At 57.8% G+C, this 15,046-nt stretch overlaps 2 protein-coding genes across 2 annotated transcripts in view; one reads left to right on the top strand and one right to left on the bottom strand.

The window, feature by feature from the left end:
• Window positions 1–6,645: 6,645 nt before the first annotated feature.
• On the bottom strand, window positions 6,646–7,695 carry LOC102027167. Its single transcript, XM_005400697.2, has 2 exons — window positions 7,682–7,695; window positions 6,646–7,480 (listed from the first exon to the last, which is right to left on the bottom strand). Exons 1-2 carry the CDS (start codon window positions 7,686–7,688, stop codon window positions 6,828–6,830), a joined length of 660 nt encoding a protein of 219 aa, XP_005400754.1. The 5' UTR covers window positions 7,689–7,695; the 3' UTR covers window positions 6,646–6,827.
• Window positions 7,696–7,787: 92 nt separating this feature from the next.
• The window catches only part of Zap70 (zeta-chain (TCR) associated protein kinase 70kDa), a gene marked incomplete in the record, with an annotated part of 18,592 nt that continues 11,333 nt past the window's right edge, over window positions 7,788–15,046 (top strand). The window contains 1 exon segment of the mRNA XM_013522842.1: window positions 7,788–8,177.

The raw sequence follows: 15,046 nt of genomic DNA on the forward strand, positions 1-15,046 counted from the left end.
CAAACAGCAGAAGCAAAGATGAGAGAACCTGGGGAGAGCCGTGTACTCTGCGCCCATCCATCCTTCTGCAGAAACTCCGCTGGCCTCCAGCTATGGTGATGGGGACCTTGGATGGCTGAACAGCGCCCTTTCCAAGGTGGAGGGACTGGCTAGGGTTCGCAGACAATTCTCATTACAGTGAGGGAGTCACTGGGACAGCTCACCAGGCTCTTGGCGTGCAAAGCAGGCAGAGCACAGAGTGGGTCTGCAAGGAGGGGGAACCAAAAATATCCAGCACAGCTCATCACTCTGGCCATCGACCTCCACCTTTGTCCTGTTTATGAATGCAAACTCCAAATCCACGTCCCCCACATAAGGGACACAAAGTCCCCAGAGCTACGTACCCTGGAGGAGCGGCCTCAGTTCAGTCCCCCTCCCACCTGGAACTCGAAGCTGTGGCCGTTACATTGCTGTTTATCTAAGGAACTGGGCGAGAAAAGGAAGGGACAGGGTAATAAAGAGCAGAGCTATGACCGTCTCCGCTTTGGTAGCTGGGCACAAGGCTTCCCTATTCTGCCCATCCCACGTAACTTTTTTTTTTGATGTGTGTGGTATTGGGGGTTGAAACTAGGGTCTTCACACTGAGCTATATCCCCAGCCCTCTTTTTTAATTTGAGGTGGTCTCACTGAGCCATTAAGTTACCAGACTGGACTCCAGCTTGTGAGCCTCTTGTCCCAGCCTCCCAGAGTTCTGGGATTGCAGGTGTGCGCCACCATCGCTCTTACTGCCTTGGCCACAGGGCCTTCATTTCCGGGGGATGTCCTAGCCACCCCTGCCTGCATGTCCTTGGTGTTGCTGAGTCTTCCACTGAAAGGGACACAATCTTCGGGGGCCACCGCAGTCCTTTGTTGACTTCAGGGCCATTATGTAGGGCACAACTGTACATCCCGTCCAGTTTTCACGGAATGCCAAATGATTTAGTGAATCGGACAGCATGCAATTTGCGTTGTTCCGGCAGTTAGGGTGGCCTGTAGTCTGGCATCCTGTAGTCTGGTGTTCAGCCTCTGTCATGACTGGGAGCTGCTTCCCAAAGGGAGAAGCAACGTCTGCAGAAGTCTCTGCGATCTTCCTGGAGCTTCCGACTTCAGTAGATCTGTCTGGTATCACTGGCCTGCCCGGTCAGACGACTCCACAGTCTGCACCCAGCCAGCCTGTTCTTCCCCGAGTTCTCTTCTAATCAGCCTCGTTGGTTTGCAGGCAAGCGACCCAGAGGAGCACACCTTCGAGGGATAAGGTCAGCAGCTTTATTTTGGGTTCCGAGGGTTGTGTTTATTTGCTTCATAATGATGTGGCATCTAACAGCTGCAGCTGGGGTTGGCGTCACTGCCCGATTCAGTTTGTGACAATCCGTATTTTCCAAGGCCAGTTTTGGTACTATGAGATGGGAGTGTGACAAGAGTGGCCATCCCTGCGTCTTTCATATCTTTAATGGATGGTGCTGGACCCTGCCAGTCCCTCTAAGTGGCCACGTCGCATGTGGTTAATGCTGCTGGTGAGGGGGAGAGGGCAGGGGCTTCTGTCTGGCCTTTCCTAGCATTTTTGCCCGTGGGTCAGAACATTAATAGAAGAGTCTAGCACTATTCTGTATGAAGAAAATCTTAATTGAGCCTGGGAATGTAGCTCAGTGGTAGAGCACAGGCTTAGTGAAGCAAGGCCCTAGGTTGACCAGTTGACGCTTCTGCCAAACTCCCACTTCCTCCTCTGTCCTGCACTGCCCTGCAGGCCTGGGCTCCTCCAGGATGCATCCCAGCATCCCCTGCAGCTGGTGTCTGCTAACAGGCGGCTTTGGCCTGAGCCTGGAGGGGTGAAGGCGGGAAAAACATCTTCCTTTCTGGTTTCCTGTTAGTGTGACTGTCCAGAAGCAGAGGACAGCCGCAACCTAGTCTGGAAGGTACGGGAGGGGAGGGGACGGAGCTCCTGAGGGCTGTCCTCAGGGCTGTCACAGTAGAGCCTGGAGGAGAGTGCCCCCCTGGCCATGACCCGGATGAGAAGCTCAATCTCTCTTAGCACCCACAGGGGCGCAGATGGGAAGGGGGAGCAGCCCTCCTACATGTGTTCGGGGCCCTGCACCCTTGTTCTGTGGGAGCCTCGCTGCTCTGTGATAGGGCAAGAGAGCAAGGGCAGGAATAGGGCCCGAGACAGTGGGCCAGGTGGTGCTCAAGGAAGGGTCAGAGTCAGGGGGACACTTGTGAGAGGCCTGAGGGTCCGAGCAACGGGGACTCAAGGGCGGACCATGGGCAGGGGGTGTGGCCAGAGCACAGAGAGCTGGAGGATGGGGTGGGTGTGGCCTAAAGGCCAGAGGCCTCTCCCTGAGAATGTGGCCTGAGCGCCTTCGGGAGTCAAGGGGGCGGCTGAGCAGGGCCCTGGTGGGTGTGTCCGCAGGTGGGCAGCTCCCTGGAGGTGGCGGGTGACAGGTGGGGTCCTGGACCTTTCTCTGCGTGGATGGGGCTGGCGGCAGGCAGGGAAGGAAAGGTTGGCCCCGGAGGGCTGTGGACGTCTGTGTGGGCGGTGAAGTCACGGCGACCCCAGAGGCCCCGTCAGTTCTTCACCACTTGGGGAAGCCAGCCCGTGCCCAGGAGACCTGTTTCCACCATCCACCCAGTTAGTGGCCTTGGGCTGTGGTCCTTCTGCGGCTGTGGTGGCCTTGTGTGGCACAGAGCGTGGCCCTGCCAGGCTCAGAGCTTGGAGGAAAGCCCCAGTGCAGAGTCCTGTCAGGCTCTTGGGCGCCCCGGACCCCTGTGCACGCCCACCCCGCCCCTTCCCGCCCCCCCTACTTCCTGGCCTGAGTGGACGCCTGTGGGTCCCTGCAGCCGACACGCAGTGGCTGCGGCCTCCTCCCCACTTACATGCAGGTACAATGAAATGCAACACCCGTGCGCAAAGATACGCAAAGGCTCAGGCTCCCCCCTCCTCGTACCTGTGGACACACACGTGGGCTGCTCCCCAAACATCCTAGACGTGCATTCAAACACGCGGGGGTTTTGTGCCCCGCTCACAGAATCACACACCCACATCGGGCAGTCTGACTCACCCTGCTGCCCGCCTGCACCCTCAGACACAGACGCACGAAGTCGCCCTCAGGCCCTGAGGCCAGGAGGAGCCCTGGCCGCTCTCAGTGTCACGGAGGAGGAAGGGATGTGGGGATGGCGCTTCCTGAAGAACTGCAGGGCTGAAGCACCCCTAGACCTAGCGTGGCCAGAACCCACTGCCAGGGTGACTGTCAGGCCTGGCCCCAGCGTGTGTGGGGGGCAGAGGGGGAATGGGGTGGGGGTGAGGGGTGAGGGTGGGGGAGGGGACAACGGGAGGGTGGGAAGAATAAGGTGGGAGCCAGGACAAGGGGGTGGTGGGGAGGAGGAAGGGAGACTCCGGTGCAGGTGGGGGAGGGCAGAAGAACGTGCAGGTGTGGGGAGGACTTGAACAAGGGCGGGTGTGTTGGAGGGGGCCGGGTGCAGTGGCGGTCACAGGGACAGGTAGGGGGAGGCTGGGGAAAAAGCTGGTGGAAGCAGGGGAGCTGTGCCCGGCCAGCAGCAGCCTCAGCTCTTCTTTACTGAGCACCGGCCTCTCCTCAAGCAGGCATTTATTAGATGCCTCCTGGTGCCACGCACAATGCCCCAGTGGGCGAGTTCACCCAACATGCCAGCCCTTCCAGACTTCCCCACTGGGTCGGGGGCCCTTGGCCTCTGTGGACTCAGCCTTCCCTGTGAGGGGTCCTCTTGGACAAGGAAGCAGGAACTGGAAGAGGGTGGAACACGTCACACGGGCTACCTCATGATCTCTGTGAGCGTGGCCAGCACAGGTGGCGTGCGGGGTGTGGCCAGTCCCTCGGATATCTGTCTGCCTCCAACTTGACATGCCAGGTGTTTCCCGGCGCTGTGTCCTGGGGAGCTGGGTCTGCCATGGCCTCTCTGAGACTTGGCCTCCTCCTCTTGGCAAGGAAGGCCATCATTGACCCCCTTCATAGGGCCACTGGGTGGTTCTTTCAGCAGCAAGCATTTATTGAGCACCTGCTGTATTCCAGGCACTACCAGATACTGGGCTGGGTGCTGGGACTGCAGGGAGCAGGTGACCAGCCGTCTAGGAGCAGGTGACGGGGTCCTCCCAGGCTTGGAATGAGATGTGGCTGGCAAGGTAGGGCTTAGAGCAGGTGCACCATCAGTGCCAGACTCCTGGGAGTTCTCAACAGGCTGCACCCTGCCCACCCGCATTCCACTGAGCGTGCTCTAGCATTCACGAGCTGTGAAATTGCCAGCCTCAGTCTTCCCTTGTCCTGGGTTTCTGTATCTGTGAAATGGTGCTAGCCTGCTTGCAGCCGCTGTTGTGGGCATGTTAAATATGCCTTGGCTGGGGCCAAAATAAAGGAATCAATTCATTTTAGCAGTTCTGATTATCCTGCGAGACTTGCTCTTCTTGTTTTTTTTTTTTTTTTGTCTTTTTGAGACAGGGTCTCGTTATGCAGTTCAGGCTGGCCTTGAGCTCACTTTGTAGCCCAGGCTGGCCCCGAACTCGCAATGATCCTCCTGCCTCAGCCTCCCGAGTGCTGGGATTACAGGCGTGTGCCACCACGCCTGGCAAGACTTGTTCTTCAGCTACCCAGCATCCTCTCCCTTCCTTCTGGTTGCAGTAAACCAGGAAGTAAACCTGGTTTACTTCCGGACCTGGTTCTAAGCCATGCCCACATCCCAGGCACCAACTTCAGGGACTGGTTGGGAGGTGGACATGTGACCTACTTAGCCAAGGGGCTCTGTTGAAGACTTTTTTGGGAATGCTGGGAAAGATTCTTGTTCCTTGCATGAGATTTGAAGTCCCTTGTGCGCTGTTTTGGGGCAAAAGGAGAAAACTTGCCTGAGAAAGCAGCCACCAGGGGTGGAGAAGGAAATGCTCCAGGGGTCATCATCTGAGCTAAAACAAGCTTTTCCTGAAGCTCACGCCTATGATTTTTATCCATCCACGCAACATATATTGAACACTGTGATGTGTCAGGTGCCGCCACAGCTGCTAGGGACGGAGGCGGGAACGAGACCGTCCCCACCTGACAGACGTCACAGGCCTACTCTGCCCAGGCCTCCTCTGCCTGGACTGCCCTTTCCTTGTGCCTCCGTGCTCCCGTGTCTCGGTGACGGCTGCCTTGACCCCACTGTTCTAAACTCCACACCCGCAGACCTCTCCTACCATTTCCTGGTTTGTTCTCCTCCTTAGGTCCTTCCTCCAAAGACCTGCCATGCCCTTTGGAATGCTTATTTTAACTCTCTGTCTCCCACCAGGATGTCAGCTCCCCAAGGGGTGGGATTTCATCAGAGGTGAGCACGGCCTAGATAGTGCCTAGACAGGATCTGGTATACACTAAATGCTTGTGTTAGAATATAAGGGAGCCCCAGAGCTTGGCATGGTGGTGCAGATCTATAATCCCAGCACTCGGGAGGCTGAGGCAGAAGGATTGCTAGGAGTTTGAGCCCATCCTGAACTAAATAGCGAGACCCTGGCAGCTTTTGAATAGTTTAGAAGGAGCCAGCCATTTGAGAAGCCCCCAGGGGAGGACACAGTATATGGCTGTGGGGACCAATCCGTTCTCTTCTGACTTACAGCGGTTCAATTAATTTTTTATTTGGAGGTGAGGAGTGGTGGCCCCTTCAACCTGAGTTGAGCTAGTTAGCATGCAGTACCTAGGAGCCGCCTCTGGAGGGCGCAGGGACTGCTGAGACTGCGTGGTCACCGGCAGGTGGGAGAAATGCAGAGATGGAGATGATGCAAATGAAGGAGACGACGATGATGAAGGCCTTCACGGAGCAGCATCTGTTTCCGGGGCCTGTTTTGCAAACTTTACAACACGAGATAGGCATTGTTACCATCTGCATTTCCCAAATGAGAAAACGAAGGTACAGACAGGCTGAGTAACTTACCCAGGGTCCGTCCTCGACAAGGGCTTTGTCTGGCCACCCGGCCACATGCAGTTGAGCGTTACAGGAGTAGGAGTTCACCAGGAGGGGCCCTGGGCTGAGACCCCTGAGCGGAGGTGTGACCTCTCTCTGGCAGGCTAGAGACCCCTGCCTCCACCCAGGTGTCCCCAGCAGTGGCCTGGTGCTCCCGTAGGCTGCGAGCTCCCTGCAGGTGACCTGGCTCCAAGGCCCATGCTCACCCAGTGAGGTTTCCTGGAGGAAGCCACGTTGGTCAGAAACCCTAGAAGCCAGCAGTGCAGAGAGCTCGGGCAGGGGCAGAGCGTGGGCAGAGACCTGAGGCCCGGGGCGGTGATCAGTTCCTTCCGAGCTCTTTGCATGTCTGGGGTGAGTGTTTACCCAAAGCCACGGGCGCTGCTGTGCGCCGCAGCTTTCCCAGCCCGGTTTCCATCTGCTCGCCTCTGCTGTGAGGCTCGGGGCCCCCGGGCACATCTCCTGTCTGCAGCCCATCTCACTTAGGTCTATGGCTTCGTCCAGTTTCCAGTTCAGGGATGTGCCTTTGGGACAGGAAGGGGCCGAGGCTGCGGGGTCAGAAGTCACAGAGCCTGGACGCCGTGGGACATCCATGGGCGGGCCGTGTCCCCCTTCTGGAAGGTGGGCGACGTGGGTGATTAACTGTAAAGTGCTTACAACACGGTGCTTTGCGCAGAAGTGTTACCACTGTTGTTCCCGTAGTTTATGTGATCCTGACGCTGTGACTTCTCTTTTCAGTCCACCGGGCTCGTCGCCCCGCGAGAGCAGCGTGCAGCACGCACTCACAGAGCCGTGTTCTGCACCCCAAGTTCCACGATGACTGCGGGGGGAGGGGCTTCTAGCAACAGCAGTCTCAGGGAAATCTAGGTAGAAAAGAGAGCTCCAGCCTGGAGTCTGGAGAGGGTGCCCCAAACGGGGACAGACGGGGGACTGGGCAGCCGGATCCCAGGACAGACCAGGAGGAGGCCGCCAAGGAAGAAGACCCTGGGGGGACGGCGGGGGACTGTTGGATGGATTGGGGACCCCCCCTTGCGTGGCAGGATCTGGGGAAGAGAGGTTCCCAGGGTCCCGGAGGCAAGGAGGTGGTGGAGGGCCAAGGCTGTGCACCATGGAAAGCCTTGTGCCCACCAAGGGGCAAGGCCGTGAGCTGTGGACCCCGGTGGGCACGGGTGGGGGAAGGGAAGGGAAGAGGCTGGGGAGCAGCTGGGCCGGGTGGGGCCGGGGGGATTGTGTGGACGCGGGGGCGCCCCATCTCTGTGTTTGGCTGTACGGCTGTCTCCTCCTGGAGCCGTTCCCTGGTATCCCGGGCAGAACTGGAGCAACTCTTGGTGCACAGGTGCGCAACTTGTGCTGTCCCAGCCCTGGTCTCCCCACGGGGCCTCCACCCCACCTCCGCCCCGCCCGGGAGCTCTCCGAGGGCAGGAACAGCCTGCCTTTGCTGTCCCCGTGTGGAACACAGTCGGAGCTCTGAACGTTAGGGCAGGGCCTCGCTTGGTAGGCTTCTCTTGCCTCCTTCCTGTGGAATAAGTAAGTCAGCCCCTGGGGTGTCGCCAGGAGTAGGCCCCGACCTATGAGCCATGGGGGAAAAGCCCAGCAGTCCTGTTTGCGCCAGCCCGGCCCCCCACCCCTACCCCCTGCCTGCCCGACCCAGCACCCAGGCGCCTGCGTTGAGTCCCCAGGCCCTGCCTGCCGCCAGCCTGCCCTTTACATCTCCTACCCTGCATGCCGGGCCACACCACGTGGCTGCGGAAGTGCCCCCTGCCCTCCCCGGAACCCGGGGCCTGCAATTTTCCTTGAACACAGCACTTTGTGACATTGACGCAAACTTCAAACGCAGCTCTTTCCTGTCTTCGCGTCGAGGAAGAGTTGCGCGCCAGGCTGTGGTGAGAGCCCCGAGACACCAGGCCTTCGGGCGGCAGAGCTGCTGGGGGTCCTCGGCCTTCTGCCCTGCCCTGCCACCCTGGCCACCCCAGGGGACTCTAGAGTGCCTGGTGGAGGGAGGCCCTGTGCCCCCGGGTGTGAACCGCTGCATCTCGCCGTGTGTGCAAGGAGGGTGGGGCCGGTGCAGCTCCCAGGCTGGGGCCTCAGCTGCCGGAAGCCAAGTTGACCGTGTGGGTCCCCGTTGTCCATCTAGAGCCAGCTCTGAGTCGGTGTTGGGGTCCAGAGACCCCACAGTGGCCTGCTTTCCTCTACTTCCGTGTGCACGTCCCCAGGTAGGTTGGCTCGGAAGAGAAGCGCTGGCTGCTGTGTGTGTGTGGGGTGGCCTGTGTCCGGGGGAGGGACAGTGCCACCTGGAATCTGCAGGCTGCTGGGAGGACTGGGGGGCTGCGGGCCTGCGACACGGTGGGTCTGCCTGGAGAAGGAAGCGGGGTCGGCTTGTGGCCGGCCACTGTGAAGAGCAGCTCGCCCTGCAGGGGCCAAAGCAGGGGCATCTGGGGAACAGCGATGCGGGGCTCCACTGTCAGGGCTGCATCCTTGGGCCAGGAAGCAGAGACACCTCCAGAGAACGCAAAGGTCACCAGCCCCGGGCTGGTGAACTTGACACCCCGAAATGCTGTTGACTCAGATAGGTGCCTGGGGTAGGCTCCGGCGCCGGCAGGCCAGCTCAGAGGTGAGGGGATCTGAGGGACAAGGCGCTGGGCCTCTGAGTTCTGCTCAGCCGCTCTGTGTCCTGGCGGCTTGCCTGGCTTCTCGGAGGCGGCCTCTGTGAAATGCAGATCAAATGCTGTGGGAAGGAGCGGAGCTGCACACGACAAGTTTTGTCACTCGTGACTTGGGCATGGCAGTGGGCATACAGTAGGGGCCTAATACACATCACATACAAAGGAGGGTCGAACAGGGCGTGGTGGCTCATGCCTGTCATCCCAGCATTTAGGAGGCTGAGACAGGAGGATCGCTGTGAGTTCAAGGCCAGCCTGGGCGACATAGTGAGCTTGAGGCCAGTCTGGACTACGCAGCGAGACCCTGTCCCCAAAAAACAAAGCAAGAACAACCACCAAAGAAAGAAGTTAGGGTTAGGGACGCCCACAATGGAAGGTCTGGTCGCCAAATCCAGGCTTTTCCCCTTTGCCCACCGGGGCAGCCCTGGGCGACCCTGTGCAGGCAGGCAGCCTGGATGGTGTTCACATCCATGCTTGGGGGTCGGGGCCCTGGATTCAAGTTGCCTCAGCCGCTTACCAGCTGTGTGACCCTGAACATGTCCCTGTACCTCTCTGTGTTCGAATCACCAATCCTCCCTTCATGGGGTCCCTGTGAGGGTGCAGGGAGGGGAGACATCTGGAGTACCATGCTGAGCTCTCCCCGAAAGCCCTGGGGTGAGGGCTGAGACCCCAGGGACATTCTGTACTGTCTGCACATATCTATAGTTGTGCTTGGGGCCAGGGGTGGAGGGATATTGTTTAGTCAATCAGCAAACACACAGAATCTGCTGGCTTTGGGAACCTGCCCTGGACCCCCAGCAGCCCAGCTCTCTAGGCCTTGACAGGCAAAGGCAGCTCAAAGTGTGGTGATGCCTGGGTCAGCGGGGGGTCTGTGGGGACTTGGGCGCCCTGGGACCAGCTCAGAGCTGCGGGTTCTGCTCTCCACAGGGACCTCAAGTCCCCGCCGCTTGTGGGCAGTGTGGTTCTGAGTGTGACATGCACCTGCCAGGCTGGGGAATGGGGATGCAGTTCCCTCTGACCAGAGGTGCCGAGGCTGGGGTGGGGGGACACTCACAGGGCCTGTGCCCCAAAACTGTGGCTCTCATCCAGTGGCAGATGTTTCGGTCTCTCTTTCCTCTTCTCTCCTTCTTTTCCCAGTAAAAAAGCCTGAGTGCAGGGCTTTTACACCTTCCACCTCTCCAGCCCTCTTTATGTTTTATTTTGAGACAGGGTCTCACTAAGTCACTTAAATTGCCCAGGCTGGGTTTGAACTTGGAACTCTCCTGCCTCAGCCTCCCAGAGTGCTGGGATTATAGGCACGTACCACCCACACCCGGCTCCAGGTGGTGGACATTTATTGAGAGGAAGCAGGCCCCATGGGAAGTGAGTGCCCCTGGGCTCCGTCTTGGGAAACCCGGTGTGGTCAGGGACAGGAGTCAACAGGATGATCACCTGCGGCTGTGAGGGCTGTGACACAGGGGAGCAGGGCCCCTAGGAGCCCACAGGAAGTGCCTGGCCAGCTGGGCACCTTCCATGTGGAGGGGACACCGAGGGACCTATTTGTGGCCAGGAAGGAGGGGCTGGGGTCTGCGCATGCTCAGAGGCGTCTCTGCCCACACGCTGCACACCTTGTAGGTGCCCAGTGTGGTGGCCTCTGTCCCCATACTGGGGACACGCATGGGGCCTCGTGTCCTGGGCAGGGAGTTGTGTGTCCCTGGGACAGACACCATTCAGGTCTCCAGAGAGGACACTCGAGGGTCCCGGCTCGCCCTCCCTGGCTCCGCTGTCCCTGTGGCCGTCCAGGGCTGTGGCTCTGAGGGAGGGAGGACCTCGAAGCTGTGACTTCTAGAGGATGCGGGGCTGGCCAGGGAGGACCGGGTCACATGGCTCGGCACAAGCCCTGCTGTCCCCTCGGGTAAAGCCCAGCCAGGGCTCAGGGCAGCAGGCCACACATGTGCAGGCTGCCACTCAGGACGCACGCTTGATGCTGGTCACATGCGACACTGCCCACCGGCCCCGTCTGCTACCCCGTCCTTGAGAGCCTCCCTGCCATCGTTCCCCAGTTGTGCTAATGAGGGTGGTCCAGGAAGACCGAGGCAGGCCGGCCAGCCCGATGGGCTGTGAGCTGGGAAAGGGGGGAGGGCCTGGGATGTCAGGGTGGCCTCATGCTGGGCCCCGTGGCCCGGCTCAGCCTCTGCCTCTTCTGCCCGACCCGCTTCCTGCTACCCAGGTTGCACCTGCGACCACCGAGGGGTGGAGCTTCAAACCGTGTCACAGGCAGCTTCCCGCCACAGCTTCCTTTCCCAGAGGCCAGGGCCACCCGCCTGCCCATCCCAGGTCCTGGGACATGCCTGCTCCCACCTGGTCCCACACCCCGTGCTGCCAGTGGCGGGAAGGGCTGATGGGGGGGGCGCCACACAGAGGGCGCTGCACGGACAGGAGAGTGGACAGAACTGGAAGGCAGCAGACAACAGCCAGCTTCGGGGGTGGGCTGAGGAGTTGGGGCTGACGACGAAGGCAGGAGGGAGCTACAGGAGCTTCTTGAGTGTGGGTGCCCTTGGGGCAGAATTGCCCTGAGCGGCTTGCAGGCCCAAGAGCTGAGCTCAAGTGGAAACTGAATGTGGGGTTCAGCCAACCACAGGTGCCTCGAGAGTTAGATCTGGATCTCGGGTTGTATTAATAGAAACAGGTGGTGGAGATCAAAGGAGGCGATGCCAGCACAACCGACCTCAGGGGAGAGATCTCGGCTGGTGGGGAGCTGGGTGTGGAGCCTGGGTAGCTACAGACAGGATGACCCCAGGAGGGACAGGGCTAGGGGGAGAGGACAGAGATGGGGCAGGCAGAATCAGCGGGAGGAGGTGCTGGGCCGACTGCTCAGGACCAGAGAGCTCTGAGGCTGAACCAGGAGCAGACGGTCACTCTGTCCCCTCACTTGGGGAGCTGGCGTCCAGGAGATGCTGATTTAAGTTCCAGGGAACAGCTGGGGGTGCAGTGTAGACCGCAGTGAGTTCTGGGGCTGGAGTCACGGCAGTGGGGGCGGAGTGTAGATGATCCTCCGTAACTCGTCCTAGTTCAGTAATCATTTTTTCATGGGTGCGAGGTGTGTCTGCCCCAGCTCCCCACCCCTTAGTTAAAAATGGTGTAATTTCCATGCAGTAATATTTATATACTATCTTAGTGAAAAATCCTAAGACTCAACAAATGCATACAGCCGAGAAACCACCAAGATGTGGATTAGGTGGACATGGTCTCGCATGCCTGTAACCCCAGCACTTGGGATGCTGAGGCAGGAGGATGGCCAGTTTGACACCAGCTTGGGCTACACAGCAAGTTCAAGGTCAGCTCGGATTAGCAAGACCCTGTTTCAAAAAACAAGATGTAGGCCAGGCCCAGTCCTCTCATGCCCCTTGTAGCCGGTGCATGCCCGCCCACCTGGAGACCACTGATGTATCCTCCCTTCCCTGGGCTTTGAATGGGGCCCAGAGTCCGGCTTCTTATGCAGCAGAGTGTGTTGGGCCATGGGCACCCTCATTCCACTGGTTTTATTGCTGTCCTAGGTGGGTACTACCGCTCACCTCATCTGCTGAAAAATATTTATCCTGTTCCCAATTACAGCAGTCATGAGTGGAAATGCTTTCTGTGCTCCATGTGGATCTCTGCACATTTGTCATTTCTCTAGGGTGGACACCTAGGAGCCCTTGTGACTCATTTTAAACATCCTTGTGCCATGGACTCTATTGTTTTTGAGACAGGGTCTTGCTATGTAGTCCAGGCTGGCCATGAACTCCTGGTGATCCTCCTGCCTCAGGTTCCTGAGTGCTGAGACTATAAGTGTTCACCACCGCACCCTGCTAAAAATGATTCTTTTAAGACACTCTTCTCTAGATGGGGACATGAAGGCAGCCCCTTGTGGTCCCCTGGAGCACTTGCTTGCTCGTCACTGTTGGCACATCCTGGATCCCCCTCCAGCCTGGCCCTCCCCAGCCCTTCCCCCCAGTGCCATCTCAGCTTGTCCTCAGCACCCAGGCAGGAGGAAGCAGTGGTCCTCAACCCACAAATGCTTCCTATCCCCTCTCCCCATTTGCATAATTAAGACAGGTACTAGCAGGTTAATAATATCCCTTAGTTATTGCAGCTGATCAGGTCTGCAATCTCCTGCACAAGTGTATGGCAAAGGCTAAATAAAAAGAGGCAAATGGAACAATTTCAGGGCTCCAGGAGGGTCAAAGCCCTCTCACAGAATTTGAGAATCTTTTTGGGCCAAGATCTTTTCTGGGTGGCCCGTATTTATTTGGTTATCAGAAGAAGGGAGGGGAGTACACAAGAAGGGCAGAATTACTCAAGGACTTCTCCAAGTAAGGTATTCAGTTAATCAACCCAGGAGTGAGATGCCTGAGGTTACAGTCTTTATCGAGTTGAGGTTGGATCCAGGTGTCCTCGGCTGTGATCATGTCTTATCCTTGGAGAATTCATCCGATGTTACAGGTTTTAGTAGGAATGAGTGACTCACAGAGGTTCACTTACTATGAGTCTGTTGCCCACTCCCAGACAAACAGCCTAGGCTTTGGACAGATTCACAAGTAAACATAAAAAGCCAATTGGTTAATTTAAGTCCTGCTCAGGGCTGCTTCACAGTGGTCTCCATCAGGGTACCAGGACTCTGGCTGGCCCACTGAGACACAGCCCATCGCCTCTAGGGGCAGATATTTTTCAACATTATCTAAAAAACTGTATGGCACTGGGGATGTGGCTCAGTGGTAGAGTGCTCGCCTTGCATGCACAAGGCCCTGGGTTCGATCCCCAGCGCCACCACCAAGAAAGCAGCAGAAGGAACGCAAGGACAGAATGAAAAAAGTCAGGGGTACTGCAAAGGCTAACGCTGGTGCTGGCCAAAAGCGGAAGGAGTAAAGATTCTGCAGTGCCTATCTGCGGTGACTGCGACTTTTTTCACGAGCGGATTAATAAACTGTAAAGACGTCAATAAAAAAAAAAAAATGCTGACAACGGAAGAATGAAGCGTGCCTCCTCGCGCTGTGGCTCTGGGGCGCTGCAGCCCATGTTGTTTCGTTTATCACGCGCTGTTCATCCTTAGTCCCCACAGACCCCTGTCTGCTGGAACGGACGCGTAACCCCAGCCGGAGACGGGGCTTTCTGTCATTTGCAGACACAGAGTGTGACATCATGAGGGTCACCGATGCGTGGGTCCCCGCGGATGCTCCCAGCCCTGTCACCTCTCACACTGTAAATCAGTGCCTTTTCACAGTCACTTGCTGCCTTTTTTTTTTTTCTTTCCCAAATTTGTGATTTTTGTTAGTGATTTCACGGTCTAAAGCGGCTCTGAGCAGCTTGAAGAAGTGCTGTGTGGCGACCCTCCATGCTGGAAGGAGCAGACACCGTGTATACTAAATAAGGTGCCTTGAGCCGGGTGTGGCAGGCATCTGCCTGTAATCCCTGCTGCTTGAGAGGCTGAGGCAGGAGGATTGTGAGTCTGAGGGCAGCATGAGACAGCACAGCAAAACCCTGTCTCAGAAAAAAAGTGTTGAAATAGAAACACAAAAAATAAGGTTATCCATTCATTAATTGATGAAACTATGACCAGATTCTCACGGAACTTAAATCTGTTTTCCTTCTAGGAGCAGAGGTTTAGCATTTGCTAATTCATCATTTGCAGTGATTTTTTAAAAAATAGAACTATGAATAACAAGAATGAACCGTGTCCGTGTACCTACCTGCCTACCCACTGACGTTATTCTTCGGGATAATCTTCAGAGTAAAGGACAGTCACCAGTACCTATCACACCTAGACATTCTCCATGCTGGTCGTTAACCAGGGCTCCACACTGTAGGGCTCTTTTAGCTGGGGGGCAACGCGTACAGTGAGATGACAGGCCTTAGTGTGCTCTCTGAGTTCTGATTCATACAGGCCCCTGTGTGGTCCGATCCCTGTTAAGATACAGGGCATCACCATCTTCCCAGAAGGTCTACGCTGCACAATGCAAATGACCTGCCTGGCAGTGTTGTCTGCGTGTCCATCGGCCTTCAGGGAAGGAAGCACAAGGTCCTCCCTGCCCCCGGGCCTTTGCCCTCCCTGCGCTGTAGGAGATTCGGCCTCTTCCTCATCCTCATCCTCATCCTGGCTCAGAGGCGTCTTTTTGAGGGGAGGCGACCGTGCTAGCTCGAGGGACCTCTTCCTTCTCTTAGCACCACTCCTTCTCGGAGTCCTGATGATTGCGATGATTGCGGCCTCTCTTTGTTTCCGGCGTGCCCTGTCTTGAGTTTTGGCCGCAGGCCGGCGGGCGGGGCGGTCGTCTGCCTTCTGCATCTAAACCCTCAGCTCGGGGCGGGCCGCACAGCAAGGCCGAACGCCCGTGCAGGGCTCCGGGTGCGGGGGCAGCTGCGGTCCGCGACCCGCACGAGGTGCCCAGGGGCCAGGGCGGGCCGGG

Source organism: Chinchilla lanigera, unplaced genomic scaffold (assembly GCF_000276665.1).
Source record: "Chinchilla lanigera isolate Chin_1 unplaced genomic scaffold, ChiLan1.0 scaffold00069, whole genome shotgun sequence".
In the NCBI taxonomy this organism is placed as follows: Eukaryota; Metazoa; Chordata; class Mammalia; order Rodentia; family Chinchillidae; genus Chinchilla; species Chinchilla lanigera.